The sequence below is a fragment of the Drosophila erecta genome, unplaced genomic scaffold (assembly GCF_003286155.1).
Source record: "Drosophila erecta strain 14021-0224.00,06,07 unplaced genomic scaffold, DereRS2 tig00000055-arrow-pilon, whole genome shotgun sequence".
Taxonomy (NCBI): domain Eukaryota; kingdom Metazoa; phylum Arthropoda; class Insecta; order Diptera; family Drosophilidae; genus Drosophila; species Drosophila erecta.
In genome coordinates this window covers 6,181,418-6,206,375 of record NW_020825200.1, presented here as the reverse complement: position 1 = coordinate 6,206,375, position 24,958 = coordinate 6,181,418, and the positions used below count along the sequence as shown (strand labels likewise).

At 48.7% G+C, this 24,958-nt stretch overlaps 3 protein-coding genes across 4 annotated transcripts; 2 read left to right on the top strand and 1 right to left on the bottom strand.

The window, feature by feature from the left end:
- Positions 1-212: 212 nt before the first annotated feature.
- Positions 213-14,681, bottom strand: LOC6542909 (WD repeat and FYVE domain-containing protein 3). 2 transcript variants are annotated; one of them, XM_001968821.3, is made up of 18 exons: positions 14,499-14,681; positions 13,162-13,490; positions 12,859-13,104; positions 10,965-11,319; positions 10,727-10,913; positions 9,348-10,673; positions 8,263-9,278; positions 7,570-8,149; positions 6,314-7,506; positions 2,889-6,247; positions 2,729-2,832; positions 1,750-2,662; positions 1,517-1,691; positions 1,231-1,437; positions 1,076-1,177; positions 871-1,005; positions 690-804; positions 213-622 (listed from the first exon to the last, which is right to left on the bottom strand). In XM_001968821.3, exons 2-18 carry the CDS (start codon positions 13,456-13,458, stop codon positions 457-459), a joined length of 10,476 nt encoding a protein of 3,491 aa, XP_001968857.1. In that variant the 5' UTR covers positions 13,459-13,490; positions 14,499-14,681; the 3' UTR covers positions 213-456. The 2 variants fall into 2 exon arrangements, with proteins under 2 accessions (XP_001968857.1, XP_026834222.1); XM_026978421.1 differs by lacking the exon at positions 14,499-14,681 and adding an exon at positions 13,669-14,096.
- Positions 11,529-12,774, top strand: LOC6542937. The gene has a single exon (XM_001968822.3). It carries the CDS (start codon positions 11,529-11,531, stop codon positions 12,720-12,722), a length of 1,194 nt encoding a protein of 397 aa, XP_001968858.1. The 3' UTR covers positions 12,723-12,774.
- A 2,709-nt stretch (positions 14,682-17,390) lies between the features above and the next one.
- LOC6542941 lies at positions 17,391-18,734 on the top strand. The gene is made up of 2 exons (XM_001968820.3): positions 17,391-17,495; positions 17,620-18,734. The coding sequence occupies exons 1-2, from the start codon at positions 17,415-17,417 to the stop codon at positions 18,496-18,498; spliced, it is 960 nt and encodes a 319-aa protein (XP_001968856.1). The 5' UTR covers positions 17,391-17,414; the 3' UTR covers positions 18,499-18,734.
- The last annotated feature ends 6,224 nt before the right edge of the window (positions 18,735-24,958 follow it).

The window sequence follows — 24,958 nt, the reverse complement described above, 5'->3', positions numbered from 1 at the left end:
TGTGTATCATCAAGCTTCAAGGGGACATTTGAGTTTGTGCGCTGGCCACTTTTGTAGTCTGGTCGGTCATACATGCTTCGAAAGTCACTAATTAGTTAATATTTAAAGAATTTTACATCTGCGTTACATAACTATTAATTGTCAATGCTTGCGATGTATGTATAAGCAACATTTATTACGGTTATGGTAACGCGGTTTTTAATAAATAGTTATATAATAAATATATAAATTATATTGTAACTTTGATTGTGTACATAAAAAATTCGATTTAAACTAAGTAAAATAAGTGTAAAATCATATAACAGCCTTTGGTAGAAGTTAAATAAACTTGATTTGGATAAAAGATTGGTTCGAAAGAATAAATAAAAGCTTTAAACCTAACTAACATTAACAAATAAACACATTATTATGGATAGCTTTCGATTGGTTACTTGTGTCTGCATGCCACATAATTTTCTAATTGTCCAACGAGCTCGTGCGCAGTTGACTGTAGCACGCCTGGCACACCCTAACCGGATTCAGGATTCGAAGACGTGATATTTCCGACTCGAAGCGACTGCATTTGTTGCAGAAAACTTGGCCGCAGTTGCGACAATGATGCTTTCTCTCATAGAGTGTAAATCTGAAATTAATTGATTAATTAATTAAAGTAATGAACTGAAGATAGAGTTTTATTTTCAGCAACTCACTTGACGTGGCATTTGACGCACTGATCCGCACCCTCATCTTTCAGCCAGTGATCAGCCACTCCGCGACCGGGTTGTTCCGTAACGCTCCATGAGAAGATGCGCCCGCGTGCATCGCCTTGAAAGTAGTGAAATATTTGAATAAATTCCCTGTTTTCCTATATCCTTGTTGTGCGGCACTTACCGACATATAAAATTTTATGGTCCTTCGACACTGTTAATGCCGTAATGCTGGCTGGCTCAGCATTGTCCTTGCGATCGTATGCCGTATGCATGGTTAGCTTTGATCGGAACATTAATTGACGTTGCCATCTGAAGCCTAAATGTATAGAAATAAATCAAAATATTAGTAAGCATTTGCACACGCACAGTCTAAACTTTAAGCGTACCTTTTCTAAGAATCTGATCGCCTCTGTGGGTGTCATTGTCTATTAAAACGAAACCGTCAGTGAGGCTTGTGTCCGATTTGCTCGGCCTTATAGAATGTTCATCTGGAAAATCGTAAGAACTTAGTTAAGGCATTCGAACACACGAGCATTCATACCTTCATTGGATTTGGGGTCGTAGCTGCCGCTCTGACCTTCTACGGTGGCAGACTTCATTTCGTGCAGGGACTTTGCTCCAGAAATGGAACTTTTCCTGCGCTCACCCTGCAGCTCAGCCTTGGGACCTGTCTCAGCCGACTTACTCGACCCATGGCTATGTTGTGATGCCTCCGAAATGCTACTTTCCGAGGCGGATTTGACGATCTCTGCGGATGAAGAAATATTGCATATATAATAACATTTTTAGATACTGGAAGCTAAGGTCGACAAATTCAAATAACTCACCCATTTCTTCCTCCGACTGGGAAAGGCTTTTAATTTGCTTCATGAGGCTCATTTTGTCGTCCTTATGGTCCTTGTCTTCCAAGGAAGCGGAGTCAGGTTTGTCCTGCGAAGTTACCTCCGTACCTCGCTTCAATTTTCGATCGATTGGCACTTGTGTGTGCTCCAGAGACCACATCTGCGTGTAAATATCCCTTTGATTTATTCCATTTATTGGTAACTATGTGTGTACTCACCCTGACTACCCCGTCGGTTGAGCCAGTTATGATGACATTCTGCTGGTCCCACTCCCGGATCTGAGAGAAGGCCACACAAAGGATCTGCTGCATGCGGTCCGCACTGCCCACACAAGTGTTGACCATAGCTAGGGCATCGCCATTGATGGACCACACGTGGAGCCAGGTGGCCGAGCAGGTGGCAATGTCCCCGGTCAGCTCATTAATGGAAACGGCAGCCACCACACCAGCATGACCCCGCAACTGGCGAACGAATGTGAACCGTGTCATGTCCCAGACGATGGCTGTGCCATCCCGCGATCCGGACACGATGACATTGTAGGCAGCACTGGCCGCCAGACAAGTCACTGCATCGGTGTGTCCGTGCAACGAGTGCTTAACGGCAAGGCTCTTGCGGTTCGCGTCGAACTTCCAAATCGTCACCACGGAACTGGTGCCAGCCGTAACAATCATCTTGGCATTTGGGCAGGCGCAAGTCAGGATCTCTCCCGAGTTCTGTGCCGATGCCTCGGACACGAAGGATGCCCGGTCCGTGTCGTAGAGTCCCACGCGGAGCGAGTGATCGGCAAAGCCCCAGGCTATGTATTTCGTGTAGGAAGGCGGCATCATTACCTTGTTTTGCTCCACAGCAAACACCGTCTTGTCTGGCTGCAAGATCTGACCGACTGGTCCTTTCAGCTCTTTGATGGGCTGCAGACTGGGCTTGAGGTTGTCCAAGTTGTGAAAGAACAGGCGGTCGGTTTGCAGCACTGTGCTATTACCCTGAATCAGAGATGTAGGATCTATAAGCGCAGAGTGACGAGAGCCGCCCATCTTTTTAGCAGGATGCGCCTTTTTGAACAGCTGCTTGGGTATCTGGCCGAAGTTGTTTATGAAACCAATTGTGGCATTCTTCTTGAGTGGATCGTCAATGCTGTAAAATAGCAACACAAATATAGCTACATTTTCTGCAAACAAACAGTGAAGGTTGTGAGTTTACTTGTAGATGTCCACGTTTCCCTCGTAGAAGAGATGGTGGAACACATTAACTGCGTCAACGGCGGCTGGTCCCTGTTGCTTGCAGCCAAAGATTAAGTCAATCCACTGAAATGCATATTGTTAAAGGCCTCCGCTAACTGATTAGTATCCATGTAGCTTACCAAATGTAAATGCTGGCTGACATAGTCGCATTCCAGAGCACTTCTGTGGAGCCGGATGAACTCTCTGGGATCGTGCTTGGCCCAAGGTGGCAGGATAACGTGGTTGAGTGTCTCGCCATTTTGCTTGGTACCCAGATCGAAGCTGTTGAAGTTGCTGAGAAACTCGGGCAGGTAGAAGAACTCCGGGATGAGTTCTTTGACGTCGGCCATGTTCAGCTTAGAGGCAGATAGCCACGCCTCCTTTATGCTGTGGAACATGCGGTCCGCAAGATCAAAGTGTCCGCCCTGCAGCTTGAGGAATGGCTGCGAAAAAGGCTCTAGTCGCACCAGATACGAGCACACGATCATCGCGGAACTGTAATGCGTGCCATAGTGGTACGGCGGTGTCTCGCCATGCGGATCGTCCCACTCTTTGAAGCGCTTCTGAAACTGCTCCAGGCGTTCCTCGGCCTGGGCGCCCATTGGGCGCGAAAAGTCGCGGAATGTTTTTGGGTTCGTCAGATCCAACTCCTCGGAATCGTAGTCGGCTAGGATCCAGGGAAAGACGGGGTACTGCATCAGGTCGTTGTAGCTGCGTCCGGCCAGGGTGTTCAGGTGCATAAGGTACTGGAAGTTGGAGATCTCGCCGCGCACCCATCGCTGGGTCACCGAAGTCTCGCCAATGAGTCCGCTAAAGATGCCAGCTGTTTGCTCCACGCTAGCCGTGCGCTTCTGTCCCGCCACGGATTGCTGGGCGTTGTCGTTCAGGGCAGTGGCAAGAGCCAGAAACCGCTGGTTAACCTTGTTGCGCACCTTGCGCGGAAAGCTGAGAAGATAGTTCCGTCCGTCCTCGGAGAATACTTCTAGAGCGATAGGCTGAAGCAAGTAGCGACGCTTGTGCACCTCCCGGATCTCTTCGTAAGCGAACTTGGAGCACTGACGGAGCTTGTGGCTTACTGCACGAGAAGTTGTGGAAGAGGTTCCACCCGAGTTGGGAATAATTGGCTCATACGCTCCTGGCGGCAGGGTGTCAATGTCACGAATTTCACGGTTCTTTAGCAGCGTAAAGCCATCCACAATGTAACAATGCTCCTTGCCGAACAACAAAAGTCCTTCGAAGGTATCCAAGCCTTGGACTCTTGCACAACGGAACATAAAGCTAATCTTCTCCTGCTCCTCCAGTAGGCGCAAAAAGGTCTCATTATCGCTGGTCATCGAAGTATCCTCCTCTTCCTCGTCATCCTCCGGTGCATTGCCATCCACGGACTCCTGTGGACAGGGTGTTGATCCGTGTCCCACAAGCTTCGGCAAAACCAGGGGTGGTGGCGTTGATGTCGAACTGCTGGTCTCCAAACGATGCGAGTGTACTGCTTCTAGGGAACTCTGCTGTTGCATCGCATGGTGCTCCGCCGCCTCGGCCAGTATGCGTGGCTGCTGCGGTCCGTGCAGCGCGTACGTTTTGCTGTCCAGACTGGAGGCCACCTTGTACTTCAGCTGCCGATTGTCCGCCAGCTCCAACTCCGGTCTGTATGGATAGTGCAGGTAGAAGACATCATTGCGCATCGTTTTCTTGCGCATACGGTGGGGTCCTTCGGTGGTGTCCAAAATCCACTTATCCAGTGAGCAGCTGCCAGTGGGACCCCATAGCCCTCGCTCCCGGGTAAGCTCCATCTCCGACTGCACCCAGTCCTGATAGACGTAGCGCTGGGTGTGCTGCAACATCTGCTGGTACTGCTTCGCACGCAAATCCAAAAGATCCTTTATGAGCTGCACATGGATGCCAGTGGACTCATAGGCGGCCTCGCGAGTTAAGGTCGACCTGGTGCGTACCAGCTCCTCTTTCTTTGTTTTAGTTCTGCTGGTCAAGCGGGATAGGCCACCAGTAACCTTCTGGATTTTCGACTGGATCTGGGTGTGCAGCTCCCAGGGCGCACGATAGGTGGCCTTACGTTCCGCCTCCACATAATTGAACCATAGTTTGGAGGCCAGCTCCATTACCTGCTCTCGCGTGGTCTGCAGATCAGGTGCTTTGGAGTTCGGCGGTGGGGATGTTAGGGAGACTTTAAATACCTCCTCAATGGCAGGCTTCTTGCATACGTAGAGCTCCTCCCAAACACGAAAAGCAGCGCCAACGATCAGATTCCTGCCCTGTAGCTGGTTGAGATCTTCGTCCTTGGGCTCTGCCGTCTCCGTCTGCGGATTTACGTGCCATGTGGTGTTGCGACTGGTGGCCGGTTCCAAAATAATTTTCATATCGGCAGTCAACTGCAGCAAGCAGTATGTGAGGCATCCAATGAATTCCAGTTCGTGGTTGCCCGCTCCGAAAATGAGCAGGCGGTGCTGAATGATCTTGTGCAGCGCCTCCAGCACGCTCATCTGGTCAGCTCGCGAGTCATCGGTGGGGCGGGAGAGCAGGAAGAGAATGCTTCGATTCAGCGAGTGGTGCAGGTGCTCCAATGACAACGACGAGGACCTTCGCTTGGCCTGTACGATCAGCTTGATAACAAAATCGAAAATGTCGTGTGGATTGCGGGCGAGGCATCCTTGCCACAGCTTGTCCACGATGCGGGCGGTTAGGTAAAACACGTTTGGAGCGATGTATTGCATTTGGCTCTGCAAGAGAGGCACCAGCGGGAGTGCTGCCTGTTCGCCAACAAGCACATCGGCGGCCAGCAGGTGATCCATTAGGGCGATTATTATCTGAGTCTGATACTGCACCTGCAGTGGTAACTCTGCAGATTCTGGTGCTGCGTCCAGGACGAGATCGATGACCGGAGTAGGTTTACCCTGCATGTTCAAGCCGAGAGAGTCCACCACGATAACGCGCAGGAAGTCGATAATGCAGTTACACACCGGATGAGCGGTTAGCTTGGGCTGCGTAGCTCCATGAAGCGTCTCCGGCGGCGGCAAAGCAAAGCTGCTTCCTGTATCGTCTGTGGGTGTCGATGCTCCACTGTTTGGCTCAGAGTAGGCAGGTCGAGATGCCAAGGGAAACAGCACAGCTACTAGCGAGGTCACCACATCGCCCGTCATCATCACAGGCGCAAAGTCGGTGAGGTTTTGGTACAGGCTAAATAGCAGCTGGATAATTGTCTCCGGGTGGCTGTGCAGCCATGGAGCGCACTCCCCGCCATGAACGATTCCGCGCACCATTGCCAGGAGTACGCACACGCCCTCGGGACAAATGTTGAGCTTCGGCAGCTGCGTGTTGGCGGAGACCGGAGCTCCCCAGAGGAATGACCAGACGCGGTCAAGGTCGAACTTTGTGTGCTCAGTAGCCAACACCTTTACAGGCTGCCCCATAATCAGTGCGGTAATTAGGAAGTACAGCTCCGGAACGTCCAGGTGGTGATTCATTAGCCATTCAAGAAGCTGAAAACCTAACAAGTGGATGAAAAATAATATTTTTATTTAGCATGTTGCTTCGTATTAAGTTATGCTCCCACCTGGTATATTTAAGGCCGCTGCACGAACCTCTCCTGCAATCTGTGTGGGCAGATGCTGTATGGTGTTCTGTGGGGTGGCTACAATGACTGTACCTGTGCCATTCGTCGGGCGCTGGTTAAGCTGCTGGGCACCGAGACCCAGCATCTTTCGCTGTGAGACCATCTCCGTAAACCGCAGGTAACCGCCGTTGTGGGTGGCATCCCGGAAGCGCACAAGAAAACTTTCGTTGGCACAGATTACGACCAGGATGCGCACTGCAATGATTACAGTGGTGAAGTGGACGTGCGGTTGCATGAAGAGTAGCAACCAATCCATGCCCAATGTTTTGGAAATGTCATCGCAGATGACATAGTTCACGGTGTTTCGCGGTGTGAATAGCAGTCCGTGGAGCAGCGATAGGCAGCGATTACGCAGGTATATGTTCTGGGCCACGCCACCATCCTGGTCCTCGGCAGGATTTTTCATGCTGGGTAGAAGCACGGCACGTTCCAAGCCTCCAGAATGGGCCTGTGGCAGCTTGGCCGCCACATACTGACCGAAAAGCAGCAGATCGGTGTGCCTTGGCTGACCGCCCAGTAGGGTCTCCAGCAGACTGAAGAGGATCTCCCGTGTCGAGTGGTCTTGGATTTGAGTGATGATGTGCAGCAATTTCACCAGAAGCTGAAGATCGCGCATGATCTTTACGTTCTGCTTCTTGTCGCTAGACTCCACTACTAACTCCAGTAGATGCTCTAATAGGGAGCGCAGCAATCCGTTGGGTGCATTATGCCAAATCTCAAGATCACACAAAAGATCTTGGAAGGCCGTCACATTTGGAATAGCCGACATATCCTGTCCGCTGTTCACCGTGCCTACTAGGCCAAAGGTCAGGTGCAGAATGTGCGAGTTTAGCAGATGCTTTTTCTTTTTGAAGAACATGCCCAATGTCTGGTAGCATCGTTTTCTATCCATCTCTGCCTGGGCGGCGCGATTGCTGCGCACCACGCAGGTCAAAGCCTTGACACCTGCGTATAAGGACTCTACGTCTTGGGCCATGGCGATGATACCGAGCAGCACGTTGCAGCCACCAACTGTGTCGATCATGGCTGAGACGGGATGCGGACTGAATACTCTGACGCCCAGATAACCGACGACCACGCCGCCAAGGGAACGTCCAGCTCCTGCAAGATGTCCTGCAGAGTTGTGCAGAATTCTAAAAGAACATACAAATATGACACTACCGTTTTAGCGTAGATCAATCTCAGGTTGCACTTACTTGATGGGCGTAGCATTCTCGTGCGAGTTCATGTTCAGCTGCTTGGCAATGCTCTTGTTGTCCGCTCGGCTGTAAACTTTGCGGATTTTAACTAGTGTCAGCTTGGACACCGCTTTAGCATTAAGTCCCAGAAGAACGCGATCCTCTGGCACCAAAGGCGCCAATGACTCCGACTGCTTGCCAAGCTGCGGAGCTTGCAGCGAGCCCATGTAGTGGGGACCCAATTGGTATATTGTCTGCACCGTCTGCTGGGTAAGCACATCCTCGATAAGGTGGCAAACGCCCTGCTTCCAACAGAGACGTGAGTAGCGCCGCCATATTGGTGGTGTACCGATATATCCAAAAATCTGGGTGGGCGACGTCAGACTGGCGTTTCCCGCAGCGGGATGCTGGGCAATATAGTGCAGCTTTTGCGTATGCATTGGAACCCCGTCCAAGTAGAGGAACAAACTGGAATTTTTCAGTACGGCACGGTTGAGCACAACGACCAGGTTATGCCACTGGCCTTCGTGCAAAAGATCCGGACACCATATGCGAGCGATGCCATCATCCGATCCCTCGGGTTCCCAGTCACCGATACCTAGAAAGATGGACATTACATTTCAAAGGTCGTATTGGGAGAGTGCCTACATTTCTTATATCGAAACTCGAACAGAAGGCCAAGAGTAAAGACACTTCTGTGATAATACATACTTTTTCTGGGTGTGACCAAAGTCTCCTGGGTGGAGACGACGATCGCCTTGTCGCGCGCGGAAAGCAAAATGGATAAGCACGCTAGGTTTTCCTCGCGTGGATTGTGGATGGTCCTAACCAAAGTAAGAAGCCGAACACAGTGGGGGTCCGTCTTAGGATCTGAGAACTTTTCTACACAGAACCAGGTGGAGTACGTAAGTCCAGTTTGTGGTGGAAAGATGCGATCGCCCGCACCGATGCCCCCAATGCTGTTTGCATCGATTGTTCCGCCAGCGGTGGCCGTTGCCTGGGGCGCCAGTGAAGGCAGGTACAAGCAACCGAATCCCTCGGCAGACATGTCCAGCTCCACGAACGGTGGGAGCGTGCTCGAACCGTGTGCTCGGAAGTCACGCGGCGTAGTCATGGACACCAGAGTCTTGATACGCGTTAGCGGAACGGGCCCGCCCAGCTTGTATGGCTGCTGAAGATCTATATCCGCACACGAGAGCGGCTCGCCCAGCCGCAGGAACTGGCGCAATTCGGTTGGTTGCAGTGCCTGTGCGGCAAGACGCTCCAGAATGTACTGCATGGGCACGTGCAACGGATGCGACTCCTCCGCCAGGGCTCTTCGAGTCAGCTTAAGCAGTTTCTCTGCCAGACCGTGGTCACACATTATCTGCTGGTTGCGTTCGCTTCGCACCAAGGACTTGATGATTTCGCTCAGGTATACTTGCAGTTGCACCGCCTGTAGGGGAGCCGAGTCGTACTCCACGGCGGGGAGCAGCTGAAGCATGCAGAGAACCACACCTGGGTGCACTATCCTAGGCTCGGGACTGGGCTGCGTGAGATTCAGCTGGCTGGGATGCACGGGGGGCGCCAGCTCTTTACTCGGCGATCGCAAAGCTGTCGGCGGATCGCTGAAGAGTGTGATAATGCCGCTTAGATTTGGAGCCTCGAAATTGTCCAGGGCTATACTGTATAGCAGCCGAAATACGATGCAGACGTAGGACAGCGGGTATGGAACGTCTTCAGAGAAACTGCGCAAATGAACAACATTTACTTATTAAGGAAAATAATCCAAAGAGTACATTTGGCATACAACTTACCTGACGCTTAGAATATCTCCGCTGAAAATCTCATGATAATACTTGAGTAGCGACTGCTGCGGCTCATAGGCGCCCGTGTAGTCCTGCAAGGCACACGATCCCCCAAAGCATCCCAGCAGACGAAGTGTGTCGCACAAAGAGCTGCTGCTAATCTCTTGGTGAAAGAACTTGGCGTTGGCCGGTTCAAACCTCATAGCGGTGGCTAGGGTCTGGAAGACTATTTGCAGTAGCAGAATGAGATCCTGTTGTGGAATGTCCGGTTGGGGAAGGGCCATACTGCCATCCAGAGACACGAATACACTGGTGACGTACACGAATCCGCCCACTTTGCGGAAGACGGTCCGTGTGCGATGAGAGTCTTTCAGGCATCCGAGCAACATGTTCAGTATCTGAATCTTAAACTCCACTTGTAGTGGGCTGACGCTGTGCATCAGTGAGAGTATGTGGAGCATATCGTCGTCTCCACCTGCGGACAGAATCAGCTCCCTTACGATTCCGAGAGCCTGCGGTCGGCAATGCTTGAACTTCACCAACTCATGGACGCACTTAGCGCCGCCGTACTCACGAAAGAGTTGGGCATTGTTGCTGGCACCACCTCCTAGTAGCATGGTGAGGGCCTCCAGAACATGCTTTCCTAGCGCATCGAACAGTTCCTCTTCCGTTTCACTCTCTAGCTCCACCACCAATGACTCATCTCCTTTGGTAATTTTCTGCACATGAGCTGCATAGCGTGTAAGACATCCAACAAAGATCTCCAGAATGCCCACTTCGCGGTAGACATCTTTAAATACTGTGTTGTGCCGAAGAATGTTTAACAGTGTCTTTAAGCAAAGAATGCTGCAGGACGTCGACTGGTTGTGCTTGAGCAAGAGCGAAAGGCTGATCAGCTCCTTGCAGGGCACGAAGTTCAGTTGAAAGACAATGAACTCCAGCAGATCGTAGAATTTTTCCTGTATTTGCGGGCTTTTCATGTGGATTCGCTCTGCGAACGAACTGAGCGTTTGCTCCGATTCTAGGATGAAGTAGTTGGCATTTTCCGAGTGGTATACCCGCGAAATGGCGTCCAGAATCGTGCAGCAGAGCGCTGGAGTCGTTGACTTAAGGAACACGTTCTGCAGCACCTGGAAGGCGTACACATTTCGCACGCATGTCTCTCGGGATGTGGCCTGTGGGAGTTGGAAGTTCTGCAGCTTAAAAGCCGTATTGAACTGCGAGGCTGGCGGTCGGAGCTCGTAAAAGCCACACATGCACAGCGAAGAGATCATCAGAACCAGATTCCGAATGGCCGCTTGAATCTCCAATGATTGGCTACGGTTGTTGTCGAACCTGAACATAAATATTTCTTAAGAAGTGCCTAACAACATAACTATTGTTCTTACTTAAGTAGAAAATCACTGAGAAACACGTAACCCTGAGATGCGCGAAAATCATCCATCAAAATCTGGGATACCTGACTGGAGTCCTTAAGAAAACAGAACACCGTGACGAACATTTCAACGATCTCCAAGGGATTCCCAAACGTCAGGCGTTGCATATTGTCCACGCAAAGTGCCATGCAGCCCTTGGCTAGATTGAGAAATATTTTAGTTTAGTTTAGATTACGTTCGCCATGCTTACAATGTATATAGCTAACGACGGCATCGGTTAGGCCATTCCTTGATATTGTGGTCAGGATTTCAGCAGCGTTCTTGCGCCACACAATGTTGTGGATGGGACATGGCGATGTGATGGCCGAGAACAGCAGCGTCAAGTCGTCCATGCGGGCTAGTTCCTCAGCGGGATACGGATACGAGCACAGCTTGACCAGCAGCTGCACAAACACCTTCTGCAGAAGCGTCCGCCTTTCCTGGGCATTAAATTCACTTGCTGCTCCTCCGTCAGCTGAAGGTTCGTCGTCCTCAACTACGGGCAGGTCGAAGAACAAGTACAAGCACTTCACTAAAGTAGAGGGAACCGCCGCGGCAGTCATAACCTAGAATGGAGCAATGGAAGGCGATGTATAACATATTGGGTAAATATTCATAGCTCAACTTCTGTGGTATTGTTGGTTTTTGTTAAATAAGACCTTGTCTTGCCACTTTTACATTGTATTTTGATATTCTACTTTTCACGCACAACCTTTTTGATCAGTTGCCAAAACTAAAACTAAAACTAACTAGAATCCCCTTGTGAGTCTGTGAAATGAATCAGGTTTGGGTGTTCTTCAAGCTCATCGAGGTGGTGCTGGGCAGTCTTTGTATGTTTTTCCACATACGGGGCTCATCCTACTGGCCAGAGCGTACTCCGCATGTCATCCTGTACTGCGCAACATTTTCGTCATTCACGGCGCTCGCCGCTCTAGGTGCGTTCCGGCTGATCCTAGCTAGGAGTTCGGTGCTCTCCTCCCAGCTTCTGCTCACACTGAGTGCCGTGCTGGCGCACTACTCCTGCGGCGTGCTGATAATGCGCACCGCCATGCTGGACCCTCATCTGGCGTCCATCAATTCCACCATCGAGTACCTGGAGCACCCGCACTTCGCGCACTGCAAACAGAAGAGCATCGCTGCTCTAATTACTGGCACCATGTACCTGATGCACATGTTCCATGTGTTCGACCTGCTGATGCGCATGGAACCAGGGGACTGGAAACGTCAGGCGACTGGCCGTAAGTACTTTGAGGGAACGGAGACTGGATCAACCGGGATGTTTGTGCTCTCCAAGCCGGTGGACGACTTTCTTTGCAAGTATATTCTTTGCTACTATAAGTTGGCCAATTCTCAGACCGTGTACTTCCGGCCCAACGCGGAGGTGGAGCAGCCACACTTTGTAGCCCGAATGTGGCAGCTCATTGGGGAAGCGCGTAGAAAGTTCTTTTCGCTGCATCAGGTTGAGAGTGACGAGAGTTTTCTATCCACGCCGACAATAACCACCAGTGAACCGGATAGCTCACCGGTGGTCACGGAGTACAGTGCGTCCATGGAAGAGGAGCCTAATATGCCACGCCGATCTGCTTCAGCCTGGCGCGGCTCCAGCGATTCCTCCAGCTTGTGGGCCAAAATCGAGGACAGAAGCACTGCTAGCCTCGTGTCAACTCGGTCGAGTCAGAACAGCGAGGCCACAGTGAAACCCAGTCAAATGGATCGGAGGCTAACCCGGCGATCTACCTTGTGGGAAACAACCGAGAAGAGGGAGAAGTCGGAGATTCTGCTGGTAGAACAGGGTTCCAGCTATTCTCAGATCAGAACTTTGAGCAATGCTGAGTTGCTTCGCAAGCCAAGCGATGCAGGAGAAAAGGAGCAACAGGCTAAAAATGCACCCAACCCAAGTACAACTACTGGAGAAGCTACGGGCTCGCACATAGAATCTTCTTCTAAACATGGAACTGAGCAAATCTAGAAAACTTTAAATCGGTTATATTCAAATTAAATTGGAACTATAGAAATTTTGACTTCGGTGAATTACTATTTCTGCATAACGTCGATGCTTTTTGACCAGAAGTAGTGATGTGGTTTAAGAGTCAGGGAGTACCTACCTGTATGAGAGATACGTCTCCGTTGGCCAACAAATTGAGGGTGGCCAGGAGCATCCATCCGCTGCTGGTTTCCTCGGTGGTCTCCACCTCGAGAAACTTGACGATGGCAATGGACGCCGCCTCCGTGCTCTGGTTGGAGGCACGCTTGCGGATTTCGCTGACCATGAGACGGGACACTTGCTGGCAGAAGGCCACCACATCCCAGAACTTTTCGCTCATGTCGTTGGCCGGACAGCTGCTGAAGACCTGTAAGAATGCGGAGTTAGTAGCCAATTCCACCACACCACCGACCTATTCACTCACTTTGCAGAAGAGGGGCAGCATCTCGTAGAGCTTGCCATCGCGCTCCTGTTCGCTCAGCGGCTCCCGCGGATGCGTGTACTCGTTGAAGAGCTTCTTCAGCGTGCTGAGGCTCACCTGGGCGCGGGCGTCCATCAGCGCCTCCTCCCCACTCCGTCCGTTTGCGGCGGTCGGTGCACCCACATCCGTGCCGTTCCTGCTGCCGCCCCCGGGTGAACTGTTGTTCGCCGTCGAGGTGCCGCTGCTGCTGCCGCTGCTGCCTGCGCCCGCCGCTCCGCGCAGCTTTCGCATTACGTTCATCTTTGTGTTTGTAGACTTACGGTGCGTTTAATCTGGAAGGGGGAAATTCAGTAGTCTTAAATTAGAGAAATACCTATTTGTTGCAAAGGCTTTAACTATCTGTTGCTGCTGCTATAATTAATTGTGACAACTTTTCTGATTCATTTGCTTTATAAGTGCATAAAGAGTATAAAAGTATTTCACAGTATTTTGCAACTTTTCGCTGCATACATTTCGATTGTGTTGCTGTATTTTGCGCTTCATACGGGTTGCAATTCAAAACGTGTCGCGTCGTCACATTGGAATTTAAACATATGCTGCCATAGAATGTGCTTATTGTAGATATTGTATCTTCGTCCACCGGCGCGGTATTCTGGCGATTTATTTGCACAGCACTGACACCAGCACAAACACTTTCAATTGAGTGGCTTCCAAATCACAACACCGCACAGTGCAGCTCGCGGTATTGCTTGTTTTCGCAGCCATTCTATTTCTGCTGCCGTCGCCTTAATTAGCGGCCGCTGGAGGTGAATCACGCGAGAAGTGCGATCATTGTATTCGGCGCGAGTATTTACTTTTGCGAGTGAATGAACGTTGTCTCTGCTTTTGTCGTCGACTCGATTTAATTCGATTCGTACGCCGACAGAGCGATCAACCGACCAGCGATAGTGGTTATTATACCATATTTACGTTTTGTGAGGGGACAGCTGTTCTTGGTTTACTTATTGCGCACTTGTTTACTTATTTGTTTACTCCAACTCCCTTTGGAGTATCCGCTATCTGACCTCTCTCTTCGGCCAACATTCGGCATTTGGGGCAGCTAACGGGCGCTCTGTTGTTGCTTTTTCGGTGTCCGCTTTGCGCTCTCTTTCGTGTCGCATTTTGTTTTGCTCGTGTCAATCGCGCTTCACGACAATTTTATTGATTTTTCTTCCTCTCTCGCGTACTCTCGTTCTGGCTCTCCGCCTGCCACCCCGTCCCTTTCACCCACAAGCGGAGAGGTCGAATTTGAAAATTTTCACAGGCACTTTTCCGGCGTATTTTGTGCAGCCGTCACTTACTTTTGCTATCCGTCGCTAGCATTGTGTGTCCCGTGTGAGTTTTCACTATTTTGGGCCCCAAATGCACTCGCTTTACATCTTGTTTCACGGATGAAAATGTGAAACAAATTTTCTCCAGCTTTTCGTCTGTACTCTCTTTTCGTTATTCTGCTCAGTGTTGTGTAGCGCCGCCAGTGCAATCAGCTGTTCACATTTTCCACCACCGCAGCCAGTGTTCGTTGGCGCCCGACGTCAGGGGTGCATTTCGAATTGTGATCGGCGGTCAAGCCTAGACATTTCAAATTCAACTGCACTGATAAGGAATCTGCTTATATGATATCTTAAGTAATTACGAGTCCAATAAAATAAAATATTTATAGATATCCTATATCAGTTCTTATGTTTCTTTTCGGTTGAAGAGTAAATTGGGCATTGTAGATTTTTTTAGCTATTTTTTGATCCGCTGTGTATGTAATATAAACGTTATAAAATACCATATTCATTCACATAAAAGTTCATTCTCGATTAATAGATATTATATAGTACAAAGTCTGTTTTATATCGCCTACGATGCTACGATATTGGGACTTTTTCATCTTACACAGCATACTAAGCAAAAAATAAACAACAGTTTAATATAACTAAACTGATTTCATCTCATAAACTTAACATCTGATTAAGCACTTAATTAGCACTTTATGTGCTTGTGTGCCCATAATTAAGTTCGATGCTGTAAATAATATTATATGAGTGCTTTCGCAGTTGGACAAATAATGGGTATTCTTGGGCCATTGATTTCCAAATTTTTGTCTCGCCCAATATTCACTTGTGTGCGAGATTCTTTGTTGACTCTGACTAGGGGTTATAAATATTTGTGTTTGTACTTTGAGTTGTTATAATTGTCAGCATCAACAGATAGCTGTCGGATATGGCAACAAATTTATTTGCATATTGATTGAACGCCCGATGGTGAACCTCATGCGTTGATAATGATGCAATTTGCTGACTCATTTGTGGCAGAGACTGCTGTAAGTTTATTGGGATTGATTGGCGAGGCCATTACATGCCGCACACGTCCTTCTGATCTAATTTCCCTTTAGCCGACGAAACCAATTCAGTGTGTCTCCGTCTCCACATTTTAATGCGGATAAAATGTCGTTTTTGAATCAATTAGGGGTGAAAAGAAGAAGGCGTGTCGTGCTAAATATTTACCCAGCTGTCTGCAATCGGGGCAGTTGCCCCCATGTCCAACTGCCTCGCTCCCCCAAAACTAGTTTTCCTCTGGGCGTTGCCCCGCCACGCCCACTGACCCCTTGCGTGACTGCCGACTGCCCGGATCCACCCGCTGCTCCCACATTTGCCACCCTTCCCGCTGGCCACACAAGCCAAGCCGGAGTTAATGCTTGTTTATGTGGGAAAGCGTTTGGGATTGGCACTCCTCCGGTATTATATCTTCCCACCCAGACAGGTACTTTGCGCACTTTCCCGTCCACGCGAAATGTGGAGCCAGTTTGTGAGGGAAGACCTTTGTCTGCGGCAATATTCTAATGGATTTTTCGGCTTCAGATATAAATAGGCGCCCCGCAACTGACAGGAAATTGGAACAATATCTCAGATACCAAGAAGGGGTAAGGCCCAGTAAAATAATATTCCGTAGATTGATTGCACACTTGAAGAAAACTCGGGAAACAGAATGAAATCATTTTTATGGGCTTAAAGGACCTAGCTTTGTGCGACTTCAGGGATCAAGAGGGCAGCGTTGTATCTAACTACATATTTGTATCTACACATTTGTATCTAGCACATTCTAACACCCATCAGCATATTCCGCACAATTATAGCCGTTTAATGTCCAAGGCCAAGGTAATCCATGAAAGGTTTGGGAGCCTGGAACATTTCAAATGGGTTTTTCAAATGTACATATCACCGCGAATTTGCCCAGGACCGCGCATCTGCTGCTCGAGGGGCTTTTCCGGAAAATTTAAAAGCGTAACCCCAAGATCATTTGCACAGCAGTCAGAGGGGACTCATTAGGCGTGGCTTGCCCCTTTTGGCTGGAACGAATAACTTTTATTTTTCGCCTCAGAGTCCTCCACTTCATCTCTTCATCTCTGCGCTGTTATTGTTGACAATGAGCGAAACATTTGCGTATCGAAATTGGCAAGAACCCCGGCGGTGGCTAAGGATATTCCGGCCTCCATTCCCGAAAGACATGAATATTCATTCTGGGCTAAGCGAGTCCCAATCGGCAAGAAGATGCTTCAGGTTGCCGGGGATTTAGGGATTAACATAAAATTTCAGTTGATTGTGTTTTGGTGAAGATTTTTATGGGATATAAGGGATTTTATGGGGCAACTAACTTGTTTGGGTGGCTGGCCTAGTGAAATCTCAGCGGGCCATAAGATTGATGGCTAACGCTTACCCAATGGCCCTGAATATTCACACTTTATCGCTCATGTGCATGGGTGATGTTGATATTAAATTTAACCATATTTAAAAGATAAAATTCATAGGTAAGTGAAAGAGCATTGCGATTTTTGCATGCCCATTGCTTGCAGAGTGAAAGGGTATGCTGATGTGCACAACAACTTGTAATCGAACTGGAAGGAACTCGTATAAAAAGAGCGCTCCTCCCAAATCCTAGCAATAAAAAACGCCGATTATTCCGCGGCAAACTGTGTTTTACGATGCAATTCGGCCATGATGGTGCGACAATATGAAAGATTGATGAGCTTTCTTTGATGAGCCAGCGACAAGGTCGTTCCACTTTTTATTTTGGGTACCGTGTTCTTGTTGATTCTCTGCTCCGAATGCGAGTATTTGCCTGTGAAATTTTTCGAGTAAATATGAATTGGGTAAATAGCAGATAAAGTGCTTGGCGTGCTATAAAAGGAGGAAACACGACGAAAGGAGGCACAGTTTCGCATTGATTTCATCATGCATCCATTGGTGGTCACATTCAGTTTCTGCCTGCTCTTGGTCGCAGGACAATCGGCGGTGGAGCCCCAGGACTCCCAGGTGAGACTGATTCTTGTGCAATCGTTGTACATACAAATAAATGTGCTCACGCATACAGTGTTTTATTTATGTTAAAGAATGTTTCTGGTTAAAATTGCATCCATACTGTAATATGTATTTCCAGGAGCTGCCTGATAGCACCACCACGTTCGTTGTAGATGGCTTTCCAGATGAGGCCCAAGAGCTGCCCGACATAGTCGCGGAGAGCGCTGATGTGATTAAGATGGATGCCCACAAGATCAACTGGCTGCCCGTGTGGGAGGAGCAGGAGCATGTACGAATCGCGCGGGATGTGGCCGAGAAGCCAGTCGCCAGCACAGCCAGGACCGAGCAGTCCGCACCCAAGGACACGGTGGAGCTGGTCCTGCTGGCCAAGGAGAACAAGGAGTGCCCCACCAGTGCCGAGCGTGGACTAACCAACCTAATTCGCGTGGCCCGCCCACTTTTGCCCGCTTCCCAGCTGAAAAACATCCTGGCAAATGCCGCCGAGGATACCCAGGTGCGGGAGTTGATCAAGTTGCTCCGCAGCGATGGCTTCAAGACGCAAGTGCAGCTGCTAAAGGCCACCAAGCAGCACCAGCTGCTCCATGACTATGTCTGCCGGCGGCTCCAGCTGGATCCCACCTACTACGCGGAGTTCGTGCGCGTGTTCCTCGACATCCACATCTCCGACCCGCCGACCAGTAAGTTGCCCAGCCGCCGCCCCGGAGTCCGCGGACTCCTCCTGGATCTCCGGGACGCCCTGCCCCGCGCCGCCCTCAGGGATATGTACCTGCGGCTCTACTCCTCCGACTCGGAACTCTCGAGCGCCGTCCGCCTCATCCGCGGCTCCGAGTTCCGGCGGCTGCTGCGCGATCTGCGCCAGCTGAAGGAGTACCGCTCCCTGGCCGCCGATCTGGAGAAGATTGGTGTTCCTCTGCGCCAGCTGCAGCAGCTGGTGGCTAGCGCCCTCGGCTGGACCAACACGGACATGGCCGGGGAGACCGTCATCTGGAGTCTTTAGGTGACGAACGTCTCCACAATTCTTCCTTTTCATTTGTAACAAATTGCATCGAAATATCTAGATATTTTCAGCTTACGGCTCTGGCAATCTTTGAGATACTTAATGAAAAGCATGAAATTCAAAAGAGCCTATGAGTAACAGTTTCAAGCCTCTGACTTTACTTTTAAACCAACTATTCCTTTTTTATTTCAAAGTGTATTTCACGACAAGTTGTGCATAAATAAATTATAAAATTTCAAAACGAACAGCAACAGTTCTTTTCTAGTTTTGGTTAAAACCTTTCATTGCCTTACTACATTCATTACAGAATGAAATGAAAAGTAGCTAGCCTAGAATATCTGAAATTCCATTGTAAGATCCGAATAAAACGCATTTTGTTTGTGAGTATACCCCATCTATACCAAGCTGGGTTAGGGATGCATCTCCCACCAAGACGTACTTGTGCATATAACTCATTTGGTGCCATTACATAAATAAACGCGCGAAGGCTACCGCATCGATGTGTTGGCGTCTTCGAGGGGCAGGCGACCGAAACCACTTCAGATTCGTTCAGGGTCAGAATCATTAGGGTGGGAATGTGTGGCAGTCTAACCCATGTCGCCGCATGCTGCCACCAATTGCCACGAGCGGCGGCTGCCACACATGTCGCCCTGTCTGGCCAGACTTAATCATCCAGGGTGCTGTCAACGCTGACTGGCAATCGAGGCAACTGTTGCCATAAACAAATTAGGAACTGATCGAGGAAACCGAAAGGGGCTCGTTTACGGAACTACGCGGTCCATTTTTATTTGATTTACCCGAAACAACGGCAGCAATCGCAGCAGCCAACTGAACGTGTCAAAGTAAATAAACAATTTTGGGGCAACACAAAGAGCAAGCAGCTCGATCGATAAGCCAGCTGCGTTTTTTGGTGTGGATCTGGAGCTCGATACGGTGGCAGTGGTGGATCAGATTGCGATGCCATGTGGCATGGCGCAGAAATTGAGACACTTTCGCCAGATTGCCAACTGCCAGTGATAAGTCGGTGATGAAAGCGCTGGACGGCGGGGTCGCAATTGGGTCAGTCTTGGCCAACTCATGCTGATAATTTCCACTGAAATTGGTAACTTTATGTGCAAGAGAATGGGTGCGCTGCCCCCCATGCTCACCTTAAACCACTTGGTTTTGTAAAGCATTGTGATTGTTGGTGCATTTGCAGAGTTTTCCAATCTTTCGCATGCCAGGGAAAACTTTTCTAATTGAATATGATGCTTTCGTCTCAGGGAAGCTTACGGAGCAAGTTCCCAGAACTGTGGAAAACTTAGATCCAACCGACATTTTCCAGGTAATAAACACACAAAGCCGCCTACAAAAGGCTTTATATGCCCAGTATCTTTTGCTCGAGTCTTTTCAACCGCTTCAAAGTTCAATTGTTGGCCGCTTTTTCCATGGGTCAGTCCCCGCGGAAAAGCGTTCCTCAAAAATCCGACAATTGCTGCGCGAAATCACTGCAACGGCAACGTTTTTCCTCCACCTTTTTGCAACATTTTCGTTCCGCCATTCAAACTCAATTAGGGAGAGTCGTTCACCTTCTTTGCCGGTCTGTCGTTGTTTGGCTCCTCTTGTTCAGGGCCCGTCCCCGTGGATAGCACAATAGTCAGGAGCTCCCAGACACCCACTCCTCGCCTGCGTGAACTCTAAAAAAAGTCCAGCTCGAACGGTTTATATACAACATAATATCAGTCAGCAGAACTAGCTGCTTTGGGCAATGTTGCATAGTTAACAATGTTGCATAGTGACGAATGTTGTTCTAGGCGGGCTGCTGAGCCACCCCCATTGTTCTCAGTGCAGCTGAATGCTCCACTCCACTTTCAACTTTACGCTGGCTGATTCCGCCCGCGGAAAGCACTGCGAGTTGTCGAAGTTGGATTCGCGGGCAAATCTGCCCCTTTCTGCTTTCTGGGCGGCACAATTGCCTTTGCAGCGGAGCTGCAGTTGCATTTGTTGGCAGAAGGCGACCATCTGAGCACGCTTGGCCGCACAGCGCTAATCTCGCAACTGTTTACCCACGCCGACTGTCAGACGTCAGACTGGCCAAGGCCAATAACCCCCTGTACCCTGTGCTCCAACTGGCACTCGCACTCGTACTCGACTCGTCCACGTAACCATAGTCCAAGTAATCCAAATAATCCAACGCATTTACCCCACACAGTACTGACAACGCTCAGATCGGTTGTTGTTTTTTCAGTTTTCGGTTTCGGGGCCAAGAACTCGGGCCAGTTTTGGCCACAGAGCGGCTTTTTACGTCATCGAAATGATTGGAAGGCTGCGTATCAAAGCGGAGGGCAGAAACACTCTGGCCCCGCCAACGGAAGCCATTAGAGGCTGGCCAAGAACGCGGACCATGGAGCAGGGAGCAGGGAGCATGTACATAGCTTGGAGCTCGGTTTCTGGGAGGAGGCAGCAGGCATTCCAAGCAATTAATAATAATTTCCGCTGCCTCGAACACAAAGCAACTTGGAAGCTTTTTCTCGTTCTTGTTGCTCGCACTGCTCATGACTCTATTTTGCAGATGGCTCTTGGGAAATGGAAGGGGAGTGGTCCAGACCCAAGTTTATACTTCTCAAGAACTAGCTATAAGTTTGCGTTGCTAATTTCAACTATCTGGAGGTGTGAAGCAGTCGATCTGGCCAAAAACAATTATCCAACAAGGTGGCAAACTTTAATTTTTGTCTAAAATTAAGTTAAAGTAAACTAGCTTTTAACTCTTCCCTTTGGGTAGTAAATAAATGTTCAACTGGCAACCATATTTTAATCACGTTTTATAGCAGCAATGTAATTAGGGAAATAAGTAAAGGCAAGTGTCTAATTTCCTTAAATATGTCTGATTTATTGAAACCAACGCCTAATGAATGCCAAGTGATGAGTTCGGGTCAAGATGATTTGAATGCCAGCGTGAATGAAAAGCCCATTATTAAAACGCCTTTCCCCGAATTACTTTTCATTGGAAGGTCAAGTTCTCTCCAGAAGTTTTCTCCGACAAGCGCATACCAAAAGTGACTGAGTTTCGACACTATAATTATTTAATATAGGCTGATATTTTACCAGTAACCCCCATATCTAACTTTGGACTGGGCGTTACGCAGCTCGACAGTTCACGCATAATGAATGGGTACCACATATGCCCATAAAAACGAAACCAAACCACAAATCAAATTAAAATTCCAAAAACCGCTCCAAACATGTACATGTATATCGCAATGCCCGGCTTGGAGTCATTAATCTCGGTGGGCCGCTAGAACGTATCTTCATCTGGAGGAGATGAACTGCAACTGCGTTGTTTTCCCGACCATCGAGCCGCCATGAAAACCCAACAAAGCCAACTCTTTGGCTGCCACGCATGACTTGGCGATTGTTGGAGCGCTTAACCCAAATTCAAACAAATTTTCCAGGTTGGCACATGCGAGTTGCGAGCTGAACTCGGGATACTCTTCAAACTTTCAGTGTCGAATGTGTTGCATTGCAGGGAGGGTAGGGTTGGAAAGTGCTGAAATGCCCGTGTTAGTAAATGCAAAATGCAGCTGAACTATCTAGCTACAGCATCAAAAGTATATATACAACACTAGGATTAGACTCTTTCTTCTAGCAATTTCCTACCTTTTGGATCATCCATTCCGAGTGCCTGATGGCAATACCCGATCACACCCTATATTCCCAGAGCAACGCACCGCGATGACAACAAAGTCGAGAATGTAAGTGCATGTGGCGCTGGAAAGCCGCTCGACTTGCTTTAATCAGCGCTTTTCGATCGGGCCAAAACAATCGCCGGCCGGCACAATATGACCACGAAGGGCTCTTCATCAGCTGCCCGATTACCCGACTCTCCTCCAGCCTCCGCAGATCTCTCAGCTCCACCGCCGCTGGCACACAGAAATTGTTTTGAAAACTTGCTGAGTTTTCAATTGGGCAATACAGTGGGCAGCATTGGGGGGCTGGGTGCTCAATTTGTCTGGTCAGCTCGGGAGTTCAGTAGCGACAGCTGATTTTATTGTTTGCCAGTGGCCAGTGAGCAGTGAATGGTGGACAGTGTACACTGCTCAGTGGGCTAAGTGCACTTCATGGCTTATTGACGGGGTTTCCGCTCAAAGGGTAGACCCATACTGGACCGGTCTGATGCAGTTATTGCTATACAAAAAGTGCAGCTAATAATCTTTATTTGGTGACCAACTGGCTGCTCACTTGGCTGATGTATCGAATTCAAGGCGTAGTGCGCAGCTGAATCATCGATGATTGATGATGTTGACTTCGGGAAGTTTGTTTTGCTCCAAAAAAGTCGTGGACAGAATTTGAATTATTGTCTATTTCGTGGCGACTCGAAAGATTATTTATGATGCTATCAGTGTGGATGGGAGTCCGCTTTGTGACGAAGCGCACCGAAATTGGTTGTGATGGCACAAGAACGCTCGACTATCAGATACCCGTTACTCTTACTCTATGATTTTAGCTTTAATGTCTGCCATTTAGAAGCCGCAAGCTCCATTCAAAAGCCGTTTTATCAATGAAGCCCAAATGGCTCCAGTCGAGTTTAGTGAATGAATTTGTTACGCTGCTTGGCCGTCGAGGTCTTAGGTTGTTTGTTTTCAGCCTACGCTCTTTTTTCCAGGCCACACGAAAATGCAGTAGGACGTGAAAACAGCTCAAATCATAAAAACCAAATCAACTTACTTACAAGCCAGAGTGTGGGCGCCCAAGAAAATGCTGCCACGCGCCAACCTGTCGCGCTTACCATTAATTACCCAAAATATTGGCTCGGCATCGTTATGTAAGTCGAATAAAAATCGGAAGCTTGTGGCGGATGCCTCTGACTATGCCCATAAAGCTGGCAGATGGGTTTTCCATATGCACAACTTGTGTGCCAAATGCCGAAGTCTTCATAAAAGCACAGAATTAATGGCGCTACTTGGAAAGACAATGACCTACATCAATAAAGTGTGTAATAGTTTTAAGGCGGCTGGCAGTTGGCGGTGCTAACTGAAAGTGCAAGCCCATAGGCTTGGCTAAGTAGTGATAAATATATAGATAAGCGAATTGTACAATGTGCAATCTGAACGTGTATGTGGAGGAATATGCAGCGAAATCGAATCTGATACTGCACTGAGTGTCGAATGGAGTTGAGCCAGTTTGGCTGCTTTTTCTGGGCGGCATCATCTGGGGATCTGGGGGCCATTGTGGCAGACAATCGCTGGCAACTGCTCAAGTATCTCATGGATATGGATGCAGCGATGCCTCGTGCACTGGCAATTGTGTCAACGCTGCACATTTTCGCTTTTTCTCACATTACCCAGCAGTGGCAGTGAGTCTGAGTAACTGAATAACACGAGCGACTTGTTGCCTGTTTTCCATAGCCCGGCTAATTTGCAACTTTCCACATGCCAGCAAATAATATTGCGATTGCTCTTTATCACACAAATTGCACGAGTGCTACGAGTATGGCAGTGGGTGTATCGCCGTCTGGATGGAGATGTGAAAATGTTGATGTTATGCTTGATTTTTCAGCGATTTATGTGTCATTGTTTTGGCGTTTTGGAATTACCCAGTCTCACTCTCATTGGGATGGAGCTGGCCAATGGTAATGTGGCGTGGATAACTTTCCCTCCTCACGATTGTTACCAAGTGCGTGGCGGGCGGAAGTTGGCTTCATGGCTTGATCCAGGCGGGATGATGTAATGATAGTGGGTGCTGCTGATGGCCATTAGGCGAATTAGTGCTGCATTCGAAAAGGAAAGTTTTTCGCTTGAATAGGCTGGGAAACTTGTAATGATTTTCGCCCAGCCTTTGCGGTTGAATTCAGTTTCGATATCACACGACAGCGAGCGATTGTTTTTAATATGGCAAATTTCCATCAATTACAGACTGTGGGCGAAAATGATAAGCTACTCCGTCCCACTCAATGACCACTCGCCCACCTAATGGCCCCCAGTGGTGTGATGATGATGACGGTGCTCCTATCTCCCACGCGAGATTCTGCCTGTGTTTTATCTAAACTTAGCACACAAAGATCAAAGACGATAGGTAGTTTGTATATATTTTAGCTAATACAACTTGCAAATGCGTTATAAATGTATCAATGACTTGATTAGTGACGAAACGCTCGGCTAGCTTGTTCCTAAAAACCTTTTAGCGCACAGTATCTTTTGAAATGAAAGTGAGTGGTAACGATATCGATTATAATGGAATGCTGACTGGGGGATTGCTGTTCAATTGTGCTACGGACTATTATAAAATGTGTGTCAACCAAATTGACAAATGCAAATGATCCACTTTCAAAGTGTGACTGTCATTACCTGTCGCCATCATTCAACTTCTCTTACGCCATCATCACTGAAGTCTCTATCGATACGATATAGCTCCCTTGTTTATTTGGGCACATTGGCTTGTTAGGCTTCCGGAGCTGCGAAGACCCGGTTATTATTATGTCATA

Coding starts and splice junctions, on each gene's coding strand:
- LOC6542937 (XM_001968822.3), top strand. CDS start 11,529: ATGAATCAGGTTTGGGTGTTCTTCAAGCTCATCGAGGTGGTGCTGGGC.
- LOC6542909 (XM_001968821.3), bottom strand. CDS start 13,458: ATGAACGTAATGCGAAAGCTGCGCGGAGCGGCGGGCGCAGGCAGCAGC. Junction 11,320..12,858: donor GAGACGTATCTCTCATACAG/GTAGGTACTCCC, acceptor GCTCCATTCTAG/GTTATGACTGCCGCGGCGGT. Junction 2,833..2,888: donor TCAGCCAGCATTTACATTTG/GTAAGCTACATG, acceptor TATGCATTTCAG/TGGATTGACTTAATCTTTGG.
- LOC6542941 (XM_001968820.3), top strand. CDS start 17,415: ATGCATCCATTGGTGGTCACATTCAGTTTCTGCCTGCTCTTGGTCGCA. Junction 17,496..17,619: donor TGGAGCCCCAGGACTCCCAG/GTGAGACTGATT, acceptor ATGTATTTCCAG/GAGCTGCCTGATAGCACCAC.